We start from the raw sequence: 16,677 nt of genomic DNA on the forward strand, positions 1-16,677 counted from the left end.
TATTTATTTATTTAGTTATTTATACACTTTTCCCATTCAGTAATAGGGTAATTAATGTATTGTAAGAGATCAAATGAAAATGTTTACCTGAGCAATCTAAATAGACATTTAACATTTTTAAAATTACATAATTTGTTTAATTCCTGTAAATAATCAAGTAAATTATGTTCGGAAAACTAATTTCAATCGACGTTGAACATTATTATCCATTTTGTGAAAAAATTTGTTAATTAATAACATGAAAATAAAAATGTTTAATCATCAAAATAAGAATCAAGCATTATGTTCTTTTTAAATAAACTAATAAACACTTTAAATGGCGTACTGTCTATAATGCACCCAAGCAACTAATTTCCAAAAAAAGAAAAGAGAAGAAACACAAGAAAAGAAACACACACGACTTCAGTTTCTTTTAAAAAAGTATTTAATTTAATTCAATGAAAAAAAACCCCAGAAGATATATTTTTATAATAATAGGGAGAAAAGTCCCCGATGAAGTTTTGAGTCCGCGTACATACTTATTAGAGAAATGACTGTGTACTAAATAAACGATCTCTGTGAGAACTATTGGCGGTGCTGATCTCGCGGGAACTAGGAGAACGCGCCAAACTAAGAAAACACAAGGTTTGTAGCTGTCAGACGAACAACTGAGCAGTTTTGAAATAGCTCCAAAAATTAACCAAATGCAGAATCTGTTGCGGACACGACAGCAAATCTGAGCCGGTAAAAATACTTTTACTGGCCTGTCGTCAGCCCAGCACGCGTAATGGTGTTGCAAAATAGTGGAAGATTCAAGTCGGACCGGGGTAAAAGTGGAGAGCAGGAGAATCAGTAAGTAGTTTCACATTGAGTCTGCATGAAAACGAAATAGGGCTGTCTTGTCTTACATGGATGCCATTAAATGTTTTAATAATGGAGAGCAATGTTTTTGAATCAGGGACGATGGCTCCTCTATGTCGGCCCTCAAGAGGCTGGAGCGCAGCCAGTTTACGGATGAGATGGACAGTCGCTTCGGGTTCGAAAGAATGAAAGAACCCGGAGAGAAAACTGGCTGGTTGATCAACATGCATCCTGTAGGTTAACGCTCACTCACTCGCCTTATTTGCATTTTCTGTCAATACAAAATATCAATGTGTACCTCTCTGTACTTTCAGGCTGAGATCCTGGATGAGGACAAAAGGATGGTCAGTGTTGTGGATTATTATTTTATCCAGGAGGATGGGAGCAGGTTTAAGGTGTGTTGGGCAAAACTATTTGGAACACTGTTGGTCCCCTGGAAATAGTAAATATTATATAATTCTGAATATGAAGCATGAAATCTGATATTTATTCTGTCGACAGGTTGCGCTTCCTTTCAAGCCTTATTTTTATATTGCCACAAAAAAGGTAAATCAGACCATCAAATTTGAATCTTGTCAGATGTCAAACCACATAAATGCTCATAAGAAGATTTGCACTTTTCTTTTAGAACTGCGAAAGGGAAGTTATCTCATATTTGTCAAGAAAGTTCCAAGGCAAAGTGTCTAAGCTTGAAATTGTCCCAAAAGAAGATCTGGACCTGGTGAGGTGTTTTATTTATTTATTTATGTATGTATTTTGTGTGTGTGTGTGTTTACAAGGAATGATGTCTGCTTGACCCTCGGGCTTGCAAATAACTTTCAAACATTCTTCTCTTGTCTCTCAGCCCAACCACCTGGTTGGACTGAAGAGAGGCTACATTAAGCTGTCATTCAACACAGTGGACGACCTCATCAAGGTCAAGCGGGAGATTTCCCCAACAGTACGCAAAAACAGAGAAAGAGAGCAGTCTAATGATGTCTACACATCAATGTTGTCAAGGTATATTTTGTTTAATGCAACCCTAATTAAAAGTGGTTTCCATGAGTATTCTTGTTGACATGCAAGTGCTTGGTTGCAGTTTTTGTTTTTGAGCTGGCTATTGTGCAATCACAACATTGAAAGTAATCCCTGGAGTGCTCCAATGTTTATTTATTTATTTTCTGGGTCGAGGTAACCTAATGGTTTTAATGTTTGCAGTGCTCTATCAGGCGGGAATGTCACTTCAGGAGAAGAAGATGGGACGTCCAAGAGTTTTTCTGACCAACTAGAAAACATCGTGGACATGAGGGAGTATGATGTGCCCTACCACGTGCGCGTATCCATTGACCTAAAGATCCATGTGGTGAATTTAATCGACAACTACTGGAGAAAATATATCAGAGGGCCTGTATCTGTTGTTCCTATAATATTTACATGTTTTTTTTTTCCCTCAGGCTCACTGGTACAACGTTCGATACAGAGGCAGTGCTTACCCACCAGAGATTGTTCGTAGAGATGATCTCGTTGAACGACCAGTATGACGATTTTCTTGTTAGAAGTTCAATGTCTCTTGTCTTTTGCATTGAAGTCACATCATTCACTTTTCTTTCTTACTTTTAGGACCCTGTTGTTTTGGCGTTTGACATAGAGACCACCAAACTTCCACTAAAATTCCCAGATGCAGAGACTGACCAGATTATGATGATCTCATATATGATAGATGGACAGGTGGGTTTTATGCCTCCTTTAGGCTCTCCTCGTGTTATTGTAACTTAATTTTATTTTTATTTTTTTGCTTTCTCCCTGTAGGGATTTCTAATCACAAACAGAGAGATTGTCTCTGAAAACATCGAAGACTTTGAGTTCACGCCCAAACCCGAATATGAAGGTCCTTTCACTGTTTTTAATGAGGATGATGAGGTAAATGTTATGATAAATGGCATACTGCATTTAGCTCCTGTGTATGTAAATGGTAGTATGTGACTTTATTGAGCAACGTTGTAATAATGTTATGACTCTAGGTGGCACTTATTCAGAGGTTCTTTGATCACATTCAAGAGACAAAACCCAACATCATCGTGACCTATAACGGAGACTTCTTTGATTGGTAAAGCAATTCTTTTGACGCTCTCGTGTTTAGTCATCTCACTCTAATGTTATCAACGTCTTCATATTTGACTTTTTCTTCAATTCTTATAGGCCTTTTGTTGAGACACGGGCTTCCGTGCACGGACTGAGCATGCACAGGGAGATTGGATTCCAGAAGGACAGCCAGGGAGAGTACAAGTCCAGTCAGGCCATCCACATGGACAGTTTTAGGTTTGACAGCTTTCAAAAAGTAGAAAACACAATCGCAGTATTGAAAGTATGACAATTGGATAAATATTGAGTGACCTGTGATATTCTGAATCATGTTGGACGTATTACCGCTGTTACAGTGGTTTCACTATTATTTGAAGAAAAGACAATTCGAAAGAAAACATTGTTTTGACTTTTTTGTATCCTCTGCTATTTTTCAGAAAGCAAAACATTTCAATTTCACAAAGCCACCGCCACTATTGTTTAAATGTATTCCCAACATTTTTTTTTCTCACAAAATCATGCTTATTGAGCATATTCCTTATATTTTAATGTTGGCACGTTGTTGCATTAAATTTATCAGCATTGCCAACATATGATAAGCGTCATTTCTGCTAAAATGTTGGCTTTTGTTTTCAAATGCATGTAGTTATTTTTTTTTTTATATTTCTGAATGTATTTGTATCTTACATTTAATGGAAGGATTGTTTTTCCTCTCACGCTCTAGGTGGGTTAAGAGAGACAGCTACCTGCCAGTGGGAAGCCATAATCTTAAGGCTGCAGCCAAGGCTAAACTGGGCTATGACCCTGTGGAGCTTGACCCAGAGGAGATGTGCCGCATGGCAACGGAGGAACCACAGGTATGATTTCTAGATTTGTTTTTGTTATAAAAGCCGTCTCATTCTTTTTTTTTTTTTTTTTTTTTTTTTTTGTGTAACTTTTTGCCAGACATTAGCAACCTACTCCGTGTCAGATGCTGTGGCCACATACTACCTTTACATGAAGTATGTTCACCCCTTCATCTTTGCGTTGTGCACTATCATCCCCATGGAGCCCGATGAGGTTTGTATGCAGTACAATACACTACAAAGTATGAATGCGGTGTGTGACTGTTAGACAGTACAATACTTCTGTGTTCCACTCTGTACAGGTGCTGCGTAAAGGCTCTGGTACTCTATGTGAAGCTCTGCTCATGGTGCAGGCCTTCCACGCCAACATTGTCTTCCCCAATAAGCAAGAACAAGTTTTCAATAAGATGACAGACGACGGCCACGTCTTGGACTCTGAGACTTATGTGGGCGGCCACGTGGAGGCGCTGGAGTCTGGAGTGTTTCGAAGTGACATTCCTTGCCGTTTCAAAATGGTAATACTGTGTCCGCTTTGGCGCTCCTATTTTATGTTTGCTTATGCAGTGTTAGTGTTTACAAAAATGAAGTGAAAGAATGATGTTCTTGTCTCATTTTACTCACAAATTTACATGAATTTGTGATTGATTGATATCACAAATCCAATTCAAGGAATTACATTTTTTTTTTTTTCGATCACTACATATCGCCGGAATGGGTAGATGAATAAAGATACGTCATTGGTTGTATTTCAATAATAGTTTTGGGACCAGTTAAGTGAAACTGCATAATTTCCTGCTGCGCACGTGTTGGTCTCTGATGGCACACTAATGTGCCAGAGCACACTGGTTGGAAATCACTGGCTTATTTTGCTATTTGATTTTGAACTGTGATTGGTTTGTTGACAGAATCCAGCTGCGTTTGACTTCCTATGCCAAAGAGTTGAGCAAACGATACGTCATGCCATTGAGGAGGAGGAGAAAATCCCCTTGGAGCAAGTCACCAACTTCAGTGAAGTATGTCAATTATTTATCCCCCGTTGTTTAGATTTTTTTTTTCCTGCATGCTTCTATTCTACTTTTCCGTGTGAAGTAAAGGGCACTTTTTTTTCTGGTAATAGGTCTGCGACGATATCAAAAAGAAGCTGACTTCCCTGAAAGAGGTTCCAAACAGGATCGAATGTCCCCTCATATACCATCTTGATGTTGGAGCAATGTACCCCAACATCATCCTCACCAACCGTCTACAGGTTGAACAAAAAAAGGAATTTATCATATAAAGACGCATGAGAGACAAAGACAATATTACAACGATTGACTTGAATTTCTATTATTCCCATCCAGCCATCTGCAATGGTAAATGAAGCCACTTGTGCTGCCTGCGACTTCAATAAACCGGGCGCCACTTGTCAAAGGAGGATGGCTTGGCACTGGAGAGGGGAAATCAGTAAGTTTGTGTGTCACACGCCTTGTGTTTTTAAAACATTAAAATTGAATCGAGCAAACGAAGAGGCATCCAAGAAATGTGTCACATCCTCTTCGGCTCTCCCACAGTGCCTGCCAGCCGTAGTGAATTCCACCGCATCCAGCAGCAACTAGAGTCTGAGAAGTTCCCTCCATTCTTCCCAAATGGTCCACCTCGGGCCTTCCACACACTCAACAGAGAGGAACAGGCTAAGCATGAGAAAAAACGTCTTGCAGGTGTCCTATCTTTGAAAACGTTTTTTGTCTTGATCTTCTCCGTGTCAACGGCAGTTGTGACACACGTTGTTCTTGTGTCAGATTACTGCAAGAAGGCTTATAAGAAGACGCACGTCACCAAGCTGGAGGAGCGAGTCACCACCATCTGTCAGAGAGAAAACTCCTTCTACGTGGATACTGTTCGAGCTTTCAGGGATCGGCGATATGAGTTTAAAGGGCTACACAAGGTATCTTCATTCGTGACACGGAAAATAGCAAATGAGTCATGTCGTCGTCCCAGGAGGTTGAAGGGCTGGGGCACTTGTTTGATTGGTCAATCTCTGCATGTCAATCAGCTCCTCATGGTAACAAAAAAAACGCTTCATCCAACTGCCTCGTTTACATCATGTCCTTTAAGGTGTGGAAGAAGAAACTGTCCGCAGCTCAGGATAGCGGAGACGCTGCCGAGGTCAAGCGCTGCAAGAACATGGAGATCCTATACGAGTCTCTTCAGCTGGCTCACAAGTGTATCCTAAACTCTTTTTACGGCTATGTCATGAGAAAAGGGTAAAAGTTCTCCACCCCCCACTAAATTCAGTAAACAGCCCCGAAATAAATCTGTGTTGCTAAACCGCTGCGCTTTGTGTCCACCAGAGCTCGCTGGTACTCAATGGAGATGGCCGGCATCGTGTGCTACACTGGTGCCAATATCATCACTCAAGCGAGAGAGCTCATTGAACAAATAGGGTGAGTAACATGTGGAAACAGTGATAATCGATGTGTAACGCAACGGTAGATTTCCACAGAAAAAAAAAAGTCTGTTTATTGACAACTTTCCTGTGACTTAGGAGGCCACTCGAGTTGGATACTGACGGTATCTGGTGCGTCCTTCCGAACACTTTCCCGGAGAACTTTGTAGTGAAGACGAGTAATGAGAAGAAGCCCAAGGTGACCATCTCCTACCCCGGTGCCATGCTGAATATCCTGGTTAAGGAGGGCTTCACCAATAACCAGTATCACGAGCTGGTAGACCCCTCGTCGCTCACTTACAATATCAGGGCAGAGAACAGCATCTTCTTCGAAGTGGATGGGCCGTATCTAGCCATGATTTTGCCCGCATCGAAAGAAGAAGGCAAGAAGTTAAAGAAAAGGTACAGCCAAATGGCGTTTTTCCTGCTAATAGTTCCTCCTTCCCCTATAGAGGTCATACCCCAATTAATAAGCATGTGTTGTCCACTTGCGTGTAACTGCATTATATTGACTTACATTTCAATATTGGCCCCAAAATAGTGTCTGATTTACAAAATAAAAACAAAATAACAATTGAACAGTCATCTGTACTCGAACAAGAAAATGACGTACCTTGCTGAAGGGGTGTAAAACTAGCTGACAGGAACTTTTTACAATACATTTATTCCATGTGGTACAGACACAATCAAGTGGTATCCAATGAACGATAACAAATCAATGTCACTTGCAGTGAGAGTGACATTTCAGTGATTACCTTCCTCGCCATTGTACTGTGTAAGAGCTAATATATTTTTTTCATTCATTTTCTTAATCATTTTTTAATTCCTTTATTTAACCAGGTTAAAAAAATAATAATTGAGGTTAAAAAGCCTTTGGCAAGAGTGACCTGGCCAAGAGGACAGCAAGTACAGAGTTACAACAATATAAAACAAAACAACAGCCATAAGCAATAAGCACATACTCCACAATGTATATGCAAAATTTACAACAAAATTACAACAACAATCATAAATATATTGTTCAATGATTCCCTTTCTAACAGTTTAAATCAAAAGTCAGCATGATTATCTTTGCAAAGGTAACATTTTTGCACTTGTGTTTGATGAGAACAGAAAGTACATTTGCAGTGTGTTCATTTCATAAGTTTCTCTTTTCATAACAACGCTGGCAACGTGGATGATTTCATTTTAGGTACGCTGTATTCAATGAGGACGGCTCTCTGGCCGAGCTGAAAGGTTTTGAAGTGAAGAGAAGAGGGGAGCTGCAACTCATTAAGATCTTCCAGTCGTCCGTGTTTGAAGCTTTCCTCAAAGGTACCACCTTGGAGGAGGTCTACGCCTCGGTAGCCAAAGTGGCTGACTACTGGCTGGATGTGCTGTACAGCAAGGTAACGCCGCTTTCACGCTTGTATGTGAAAGTTGTGACTCTATTTGTCAAACTACTGTAAGTATCGTCCACATTGGTGTTCCAGGCCGCCAACATGCCGGATGCTGAGCTGTTTGACCTGATATCAGAAAATCGCTCCATGTCTAAAAAGTTGGAGGACTACGGAGAGCAAAAGTCCACTTCCATTAGCACAGCCAAGAGACTGGCAGAGTTCCTGGGAGACCAAATGGTGAAAGATGCCGGTCTTAGCTGTCGTTACGTCATCTCACGAAAGCCAGAAGGATCGCCTGTCACAGAGAGGTGGGGCAACGGCACGTGTAGCTCCTCAGTACTGTATTGATGATGATCAGCTGTAAAAACTGACATGAAGCGAGAGTTCCCCGGTTCATACATGTCTCCTCCATCAGAGCTATTCCTTTGGCCATCTTCCAAGCCGAGCCAAGCGTGACGAAACATTTTCTGCGTAAATGGCTGAAAATGCCCAGCCTGCATGACTTCGACATCCGCTCGGTAAGGATTTGGAATAAAATGGCTTCCAAATGAACTGATTTTTTTTTCCACCTTCAAATGGCCTTGTTTTACATCAGATTGTGTTTCCTGTTCACATCACAGATCCTTGATTGGAGTTACTACATAGAGAGGTTAGGGAGCGCAATCCAGAAAATTATCACCATCCCTGCAGCTCTTCAACAGGTAACAAAAAAAAAAAAAACAATTGGTCATATATGTGGGGCAACCCGGTGGATCAGTGGTTAGCGCATTGACCTCACAGTGCAGAGGTCGTGGGTTCGATCCCGACTCCGGCCTTCCTGTGTGGAGTTTGCATGTTCTCCCCTAGGCCTGCGTGGGTTTTCTCCGGGTATTCTGGGTACATAGTCAGAGAGCTAGTCGTTTGAAAATATCTTTGTTTTCAGGGCAGTAATTTTCAATTAGAATGCCGAATACTTTGGTAACAGTCAAGGGCTTTGATTACAACATACTTGTTTTGATGTTCAGGTGAAGAATCCAGTCCCTCGAGTCCGACATCCCGACTGGCTTCACAAGAAACTTCTCGAGAAAAATGACGTCTACAAGCAAAAGAAAATCAGCGAGATATTCACCAGCGAGGGCAAGAGACAGGTTGGTTACCTCAGAGCAGCACATTCAAATTGGGCAAGGAATAATTGTTCATTCGATTCATGATTCATTCATTTCCTCCGGATCCCATCAAGGAAATGAGGTTGGTATCCATCCTGAATAGAAATGCTTAATTCCCTTAACAGGATAATTTCATTTAAGACACAAAATTGTCATGGGTTGTTGGTGGAAGTCATTTAATCATTAACGTTTCCATGATCCCAAATCTACAGCCCATATTTTATTGTTTCAAGCCCCTCTTTTAAACAGACAATATCTGATTTTTCTTCAGGTAGCTCATCAGCTCCTCGAGGGCCATCCAGTTCCTGATATGGAGGACTTTGGGATGCCAGCTAAGCCTCTGCAGCCGGCCATCCTCATCAGCACCAAGAGGAAGAGAGCATCTCAAGGGGAGGACAGCCAGGTCGAGTCTCAGGATCTTGAGCTTACCCAGTCGTGGAGAGAAGTTTTGGGACCGCCGCCGCCAATGGGCAAGACGAAGGTAGGCCACTGGCTAGATGCCGTATTAGATTTAACTCATGTGAAATGTGATCCAGATGAAACTTGCTTTGATATTAAGCTCTGTCTACAAATACAACATGTAATTTATATACTAATATACATTTAGACATTTTTGTTTACATATTCATTCCAACTAGTCTCCTACATGGAGTCATATGGATAACAGATTTTTAATTGTTTGTATGCAAGCAGGTCTTTGGCGTGCCTGTTCACCCACCCATCAAGTGTCAAATTACTCATCCGTTTTTGTTGTTGTTTTTTTAGAGGTATCGAATGACTTTTTAAAAATCTGTCTCCCTATAGGAGGAACACCTTGTGTGGCTGCGTTACCATAAGAAAAAGTGGGAGCTGCAGATGAGGCAGAGGAAGGAGAGAAAGAAAAAAAGAAGACTGCTGGATGGAGAAGCCCAGCCTGTAAGCGGGGGAGTAATCAGGGATGGCCCCACCACAGGCATCGGAAGTTTCCTCCGCAAAACGGCTCGCAGCATCCTGGACATGGCGTGGCAAATAGTGCAGGTCACCTCATCAACACCATCCTCTTTTTAGATGGAGTCCCACCCTCTTTATCCATGGTGTAAAATGATCATGGAAGTAATGTATCTGATCCTTGCAGATTGCAGAAACTAGCCACCCTGGACTTTACAAGTTATGGGCCGTGATAGGAAATGACCTCCACTGCATGAAGCTCAACATTCCTCGCATCTTCTATGTCAACCAAAAAGTCCCAAAGCAGGAGGAGGGACCAACCTACAAAAAGGTAAGCACTAAGCATGCTGATCCCCCCCACCCCCACCACCACCACCCACCTACCAAGTATCTGTTTTATTTGAAGCAATTTGTTTGTGTGTTACATCAGGTGAATCGGATGCTCCCTCGCTCCAACATGGTGTACTACCTCTATGAGTACTGTGTCCCTGAGGACATGTACCAGGAGCACATTAACGAGATCAACGCTGACCTCTCGGCCCCAGACATCGAAGGGGTCTATGAAACACAGGTAGCATACAAACACCACTGCCAACTTTAACCGCAGTAAAAGTTTTACTGAGTCACTCAAAAGTGAACATTACTGTCAGTTTTGCCACAACTCTTGTATGTCACTGTCCAGTTGATGTGCCATGCGTGTCTAATGGGACCACTGATAAAAAGATGGTGCATTTTGATCATCCACCTTTCAGGTGCCACTACTGTTTCGTGCACTCGTGCAGCTCGGATGTGTGTGTATGGTCAATAAGCGTGTTGGGAGAGATATGGCCGGAAGGGAGGCAGACACTTTTGATCTGGAGAATCTGGATATGAGGTCTCTGGCCCAGTTCAGCTACTTGGAGCCAGGTATGAGCATGTTAGCAGCATAATGTGTTCGTGTGATTTACTCATTGAGCGTCCAACAGAGTCTGTTAATGTTCCTCTGTCATGTTTGTTTTTCTTCCAGGAAGTGTTCGCCACATGTACCTTTACCATCACAGTCAGGGTCACAAGGCCTTGTTTGGCCTTTTCATCCCTTCTCAGCGCAAGGCTAACATCTTTATTCTGGACACTGTAAGAACTATGCATTGCTCTATGCTCTATGGTTTTTGTTGCCATCTTTCTGGTGGGACTCTTCGGTTAAACTGTAAAAGGTCTTTCAAGCTCATGCATGATGGATTTAATAAAACTGACCCGCTGCCTTGCTTTGAAGAATACATTTTTGCTCACTTTGAGCTTTGTCTTTCCTTTTCTATGCAGGTGCGAAGCAACCAGATGCCAAACCTGAGTAACGTCTACAGCGCTGAGCGCACTGCCCTATTGGAAAAAACAACAGAGGACCTTCTGCCTCCAGAAAAACACAATTTTGAGGTTCGGGCTGAAAATGATGTGAAGGCCATTTACCGTGCACTGCAACGCACACTCATAAGCTACAAGGTGAGAGAAAAAAAAACGAGAATTATCTACTGAAATGACTTTTTGTATTCCAACTTATGCTTTGAGTCTTGTAACGTGCTTTTATTCGTTATGTTTAGGAGGAGCGCCGGGGGCCGACACTCATCGCAGTCCAATCCAACTGGGAATTGCGACGACTGGCAACAGGGATGCCAGTTCTGGACGAATTCCCAGTCATGCCAGTGCACGTTATTGATGAGATCAGTTACAGTGTGCTGGACTGGCAGCGTCACGGAGCCCGGCGTATGATCCGCCATTATCTGAATCTGGACAGCTATCTATCACAGGCTTTTGACATGGCTCGGTGGGTAGCATGTGCACTATCAGTAATAGGGCAGCATAACAACCTCACGATACAATGTGTATCACGGTCCAGGCGTCACAATACGCATTGCGAAACATGTGTATCCCAATACATGGCCTTTAAGGCGATACATTTACCGATATTTTACATTACTTTATATACATTATTATGAAAACAGTCATATGTATATCCAAATGATATTTTTATTTAGCTGGTTGGGAAACATTTTTTTCTCCTTCCACTATTGGCAGCACTTCCCGTTTACAGTCAGCACAGTGCCTGATCAAATTGTGTGCGCCCTACACAGCACGGATTAGCTTTCAGACATGTGGACACTTCATGAATGAATGTGCAATGTCAATTCTGATGCCTCCATGACGATATATGTATTGTAAAGAGGCTCGCAAAGATATATTTATGAATTTATTTTTTTCTGTTTTTTTTTCTTCTTTTTTTTTTTTTTTTTTTTTTAAAACCACACCTCTAAGTGCCACACCCATAGTTTTTGGGGAGCAATGGTCATTTGTCAGCTCAGAGGGCTTTCCCACTGAAGCCACGTTAATTGTATATATCATTAGCATTGGATTAAAAAAAATACTTCAAAGGACCGATTCATATGAGCTGTCCTTTGATTCACAGTGGCTAACATTTATTATAATTTGTATTTTTGAAATTCAGGCAATTGTTAGTCAACACTGTTTTTCCTGTATGTATTGTAAAATATTGCAATAAGAATTACAACCTTTTGAACAAGATCTTTTTTGACATTTTCAAGAAAACAAAAATGAGTGGATTTTCATGTAATGACATTTTGACATTTGTTGTTGTCGATACCCTTAGATGTGTTACTTTCAGCTGTACCCCACGCTAAATGTTTTTGTGACGTCATCTCTCTCCATTTCAGGTATTACCACTTACCTGTGGGAAACCTGCCCCAAGATGTGTCAATCTTTGGTTCGGACTTGTTCCTTGCCAGACATCTGCGGAAACACAATCACCTGCTATGGCTCTCTCCCACAGCAAGGCCAGATCTGGGGGGCAAAGAGGCTGATGACAGCCGCCTGGTTATGGAAAGCGATGACCGGGGCTCTGTTGAGATTAATGCGCAAGGATGCTACTCCACAGGTACCTCAACACATGCTTCAATCCAACCATGGAAATTAATTGCCATCTCCTAACATAATTTGTGTGGTTACTCAAACGTTCACCTCTGTCAAAAATGCCATAAACTAGCCAAATCTGATGCAAAATCCGAAATACAAAGTTGGTCTCATTGTGACGAATGACTGTTACATCTTACAGTGTGTGTGGAGCTGGACCTGCAGAGCTTGGCTGTGAACACCATCCTCCAGTCACAGCATGTCAACGACATGGAGGGAGGAGCCAGTCTGGGTGTTAGTTTTGATGTGATCCAACAGGCGTCTTTGGAGGACATGATGTCAGGAAACCAAGGCGCTAGCTCATTAGCGAGCTATGACGAGACCGCCCTCTGCTCCAACACCTTCAGGTACATCGATAAAATACACACACACACATTTTATATTTGCCTGCTGCTCCAATGCTTTATGTTTTGCACAAGCAGGATCTTGAAGAGCATGGTGGTAGGCTGGGTCCGAGAGATCACACAATACCACAACGTGTATGCAGACAACCAGGTGATGCATTTCTACCGCTGGCTGCACTCTCCCAGCTCACTGCTCTATGACCCCGCTCTGCACCGCACCTTGCACAACATGATGAAGAAGGTCTTTCTGCAGTGAGTGATGCACATCCTTTTTTTTTTGCTAGCATGTAGGCCTGTACATTGTTTCACCTGCGCAAGGCCGTTTTTCGATTTATGGCAGGAAGTTAAACGAGCGGGCCTCGATATTGTAATTCCTGTTGTTGTGCTGACAGATTGATTGCAGAGTTCAAGCGTTTAGGCTCCACGGTGGTGTACGGAAACTTCAACAGGATCATCTTGTGCACCAAAAAACGCCGGATAGACGATGCCATTGGATATGTGGAATACATCACAAATAGGTTCGATAGTTGTCATCTTGAAACCAGACCTCTGAGAATTTATATCAATTCTTGCATCATCCTTATGAGCCAACATTTCATTGTATTTGTTATACCACATGCATGGGATCATGCATTGTAACCAACCACAGACTGTCTGACTTTGTCCTGAAGCATACATTCCCGAGAAATCTTCCACTCTTTGTCCATCTCCTTCTCCCAATGTTGGGAGTTTCTACTGTGGATGGACCCGGCTAACAATGGTGGCGTGAAAGGCAAACTTCCATCCAGCGTCTTGTATGGCGAGGTAGTTCAAACGGAGTTACTTATTGTCGATGTCCACTGTTTAACAAATAGGCAGCTCATTGCCGCTCTGGGCTGGTGTTTCTTAGGAAGGCGTGAAAGCAAAGAAAAACACAAACCCAGATGAAGATGGCAGTGAGGATGAAGAGGAGGATGAAGCGAACGCTCAGGAAGAGGAGGAAGATGCAGAGGCGGATGAGGTTGAGGACTTGATTGAGAGCAACTGGAATATCATGCAGTATCTGCCGCAAAGTGCCTCCTGCCAGAACTACTTCCTCATGATTGTGTCGGGTGAGCAGCAATGACTTCCCAGTTAGAGTTACGAAGAAAGGGCGCAGGCATGTGCACGTGTGCCACGTCATCAGGTATTCGGCAGTATATATGCTCATGTTGAGTCTAGCTGTCTGGTTGCATGACAAACACTCGTTTCCCCCCAGGCATCAAGCTCACATTGTCATTCATGTATTGGTCACTTCCCCCAACCCGCATTGACAAAGAAATTTCAGTGGTACCATCCGACTTTTCAGCTCAGGGCACCCAAAAGTGTAGCGGCGACACTTTATAGAACTGCCCTCCATCATACTAACACGTGGTTCTGATGTGTTAGTTACCTGATTTGGCCGCACGAAACAGCAGGCAAATATTAGCAACTGCACTTAATAATATACCGTATTTTCCGCACTTAAAGGCGCACCTAAAAGCCTTCCATTTTCTTAAAAGCCCACAGCGCGCCTTAAAATCCGATGCGCCTTGTGTATGGTCATTACGGTAATATTTCGACCCCAAAATGGCTCCTTGCTCGAGACATGCTGACAACGCAGAGTTCAAACTTAAGGCGATCGGTTACGCAGTTGAACACGGAAATAGAGCAGCGGCAAGAGAGTTCAACGTTAACAAGTCAATGTTCTAACTTGCTGTTGGTTAAGTAAATACGTTTTACTGACATCTGATCGTTCTGTTGGTGTTTCCTTTAGCGTAGCTCCATCTAGTGGATGCATTGTAGATTGTGTCTTATAATGCGGTGCGCCCAATGTATGAAAAAAATTACAAAATATGCCATTCATTGAAGGTGCGCCTCGTAATCCAGTGCGCCTTTTAGTGTGGAAAATACGGTATGTATTTAATATCTCTTTGAAAAAAAATTCATCCCAAATTGAGTATTAATAAATTTATAAATCCTGAATATTTAATGCCCCTCTTGTATCGAATCTCATTAGAATGTTCAGGCCAGTGACTCGGTATTTTACATTCTCTTAAGACCTTCTCATCAGTCATACAATAGCAATACGTATTTGTAGTACCTAATGGCATCACTTTGCACTCATGCACCACTTCTCATCCTACTTTCTACTCAGCTTACATTGCAGCAGTTTACCAAAGCATGAAAGAAGAGCTGAGACGCAACACACCTGGTGCAACGCCGGTCAAGAGACGAGGCTGCAGCCAGATTTCTCAGCAGGTCGTGGGGGATTTGAGCGCTCTTCCTGGTTAGAATGCTCTTGAGTTAATACTGAAAAACAATGCCGGATGTTATGATGGGACTTTGTGCTTAGATCTTGTTTATTTCAAATCTCTCCTTCAGGAATGATCTCTTTCTCTCAGGAGTATGTGTCCAGCGAACTGACGCAGAACATTTTTACTATTACTCAAAAAATCCAAAAAAAGGTGACTGGTACCAGGAATGTGGCCCAACCCTCGGAAATGTTCCCGGTCTTGCCAGGCTCACACTTGCCACTTAACAACCCAGCTCTGGAGTTTGTCAAATATGTCTGTCAGGTAAATATGACGGGGAAAAAAAGTGACCTTTACGTTAAATCAGCTGCTTTTCTTCATTCTTTGTTGTTTCTTCAGGTCCTCTCGCTAGATAGCAACATTGTGAACCAGGTGAACAAGCTTAAGAGGGACCTTCTGCGCCTCGTGGATGTGGGGGAGTTCTCGGAAGAAGCCACTTTTCGCGACCCCTGCAACTCATACATACTACCCGAAGTTATATGCCACAACTGCAATTTCTGCCGTGACCTCGACCTCTGCAAAGATCCTTCGGTGGTGCAAGTAAGCCAGCAGAGGCTCTGTTAGTAATGCCACTGTGGGGTTTTCTTGTTAATTGCATAGACTGTGATTTTTTCAATTTTTTTTTCTTCAGGATGGTGCTGCCTTGCCACAGTGGTTTTGTTCAAACTGCCAGGCCCAGTACGAGACCGAGTCGATTGAGATGGCGTTGGTGGAAGCCCTGCAGAAGAAATTGATGAGCTACACATTGCAGGACCTGGTAAATTAAAATGGCTGCATAGAAAAAAATTACTGCAATGTACATAGAGCAGTAGCTGACAATGTTTGCGTCAAGTCCCACTTTGGATCGAAAATGTAGGAATCAATTTGACATGTTGAGAAGGCGAATCAATAGTATGGTAAACGTCCTTTAAAAATCTTGTCACTAATTGTGTGTCCATGTTTCGATCACTAGCCTGTTATCAAGCACTCAGTTTTTATGTGAACATGTTTTTTTTTTTTTTTTTTTTTTTTTTTTTTTTTGGTGATGTTTAGGTTTGTACTAAATGTAAAGGAGTGAAGGAAGCAAACATGCCTCTCTACTGCAAATGCGCCGGAGACTTTGAACTCACTTTCCCAGCTAAGGTATGCGTTCTATTATATTCTTCCAATGCATGTGGTTGATTGTTTGTTTGTTTTTTAATTTACGTTATTCTCTCTTTCCTTCGAAAGAACTTCTCAGAGCAGGTCACAGTATTTCGGAACATTGCATCCCACTACAACATGAGCTTCCTGAAGGAGACCATTGACTGGTTGATGGTAATGAGTCCACAAATTAGCCAGAGTGCTTCTTAAAGGCACAACTGAGCTTCACCACTGTCACATTAGAACAACTCGTTCATCACTGTCGGTGATTGTTGCTCGAGTGAGTGTGCGTGCGTGTGCATTGTGTACTTGTAGACTT

General features: G+C 42.2%; 1 protein-coding gene across 1 annotated transcript; it reads left to right on the forward strand.

Moving 5' to 3' along the window:
• The first annotated feature begins 581 nt into the window (after positions 1 to 581).
• Positions 582 to 16,671, forward strand: pole (polymerase (DNA directed), epsilon). The gene is made up of 48 exons (XM_019862875.1): positions 582 to 831; positions 938 to 1,073; positions 1,155 to 1,235; positions 1,342 to 1,386; positions 1,469 to 1,561; positions 1,685 to 1,839; positions 2,038 to 2,182; positions 2,274 to 2,354; positions 2,440 to 2,547; positions 2,629 to 2,739; positions 2,841 to 2,926; positions 3,019 to 3,138; positions 3,626 to 3,758; positions 3,847 to 3,960; positions 4,049 to 4,261; positions 4,652 to 4,759; positions 4,864 to 4,992; positions 5,087 to 5,189; positions 5,297 to 5,443; positions 5,525 to 5,670; positions 5,841 to 5,989; positions 6,077 to 6,169; positions 6,271 to 6,573; positions 7,364 to 7,559; positions 7,644 to 7,858; positions 7,966 to 8,068; positions 8,171 to 8,251; positions 8,555 to 8,677; positions 8,967 to 9,176; positions 9,500 to 9,712; positions 9,810 to 9,953; positions 10,053 to 10,193; positions 10,375 to 10,528; positions 10,629 to 10,735; positions 10,922 to 11,098; positions 11,197 to 11,420; positions 12,325 to 12,545; positions 12,723 to 12,927; positions 13,003 to 13,176; positions 13,317 to 13,442; positions 13,596 to 13,728; positions 13,814 to 14,015; positions 15,080 to 15,211; positions 15,307 to 15,500; positions 15,576 to 15,776; positions 15,868 to 15,993; positions 16,269 to 16,358; positions 16,446 to 16,671. The coding sequence occupies exons 1-48, from the start codon at positions 767 to 769 to the stop codon at positions 16,566 to 16,568; spliced, it is 6,879 nt and encodes a 2,292-aa protein (XP_019718434.1). The 5' UTR covers positions 582 to 766; the 3' UTR covers positions 16,569 to 16,671.
• Positions 16,672 to 16,677: the final 6 nt, after the last annotated feature.

The sequence above is a fragment of the Hippocampus comes genome, unplaced genomic scaffold (genome assembly GCF_001891065.2).
Source record: "Hippocampus comes isolate QL1 unplaced genomic scaffold, H_comes_QL1_v1.1 scaffold147, whole genome shotgun sequence".
Classification (NCBI taxonomy): Eukaryota; Metazoa; Chordata; class Actinopteri; order Syngnathiformes; family Syngnathidae; genus Hippocampus; species Hippocampus comes.

Excerpts from the sequence above, each read along its gene's own strand:
- pole (XM_019862875.1), top strand. The coding sequence starts at position 767 with ATGGTGTTGCAAAATAGTGGAAGATTCAAGTCGGACCGGGGTAAAAGT. Across the intron at positions 2,183-2,273 it reads TTGACCTAAAGATCCATGTG|GCTCACTGGTACAACGTTCG; the intron begins GTGAATTTAATC and ends TTTTTCCCTCAG. Across the intron at positions 3,961-4,048 it reads TCCCCATGGAGCCCGATGAG|GTGCTGCGTAAAGGCTCTGG; the intron begins GTTTGTATGCAG and ends CACTCTGTACAG.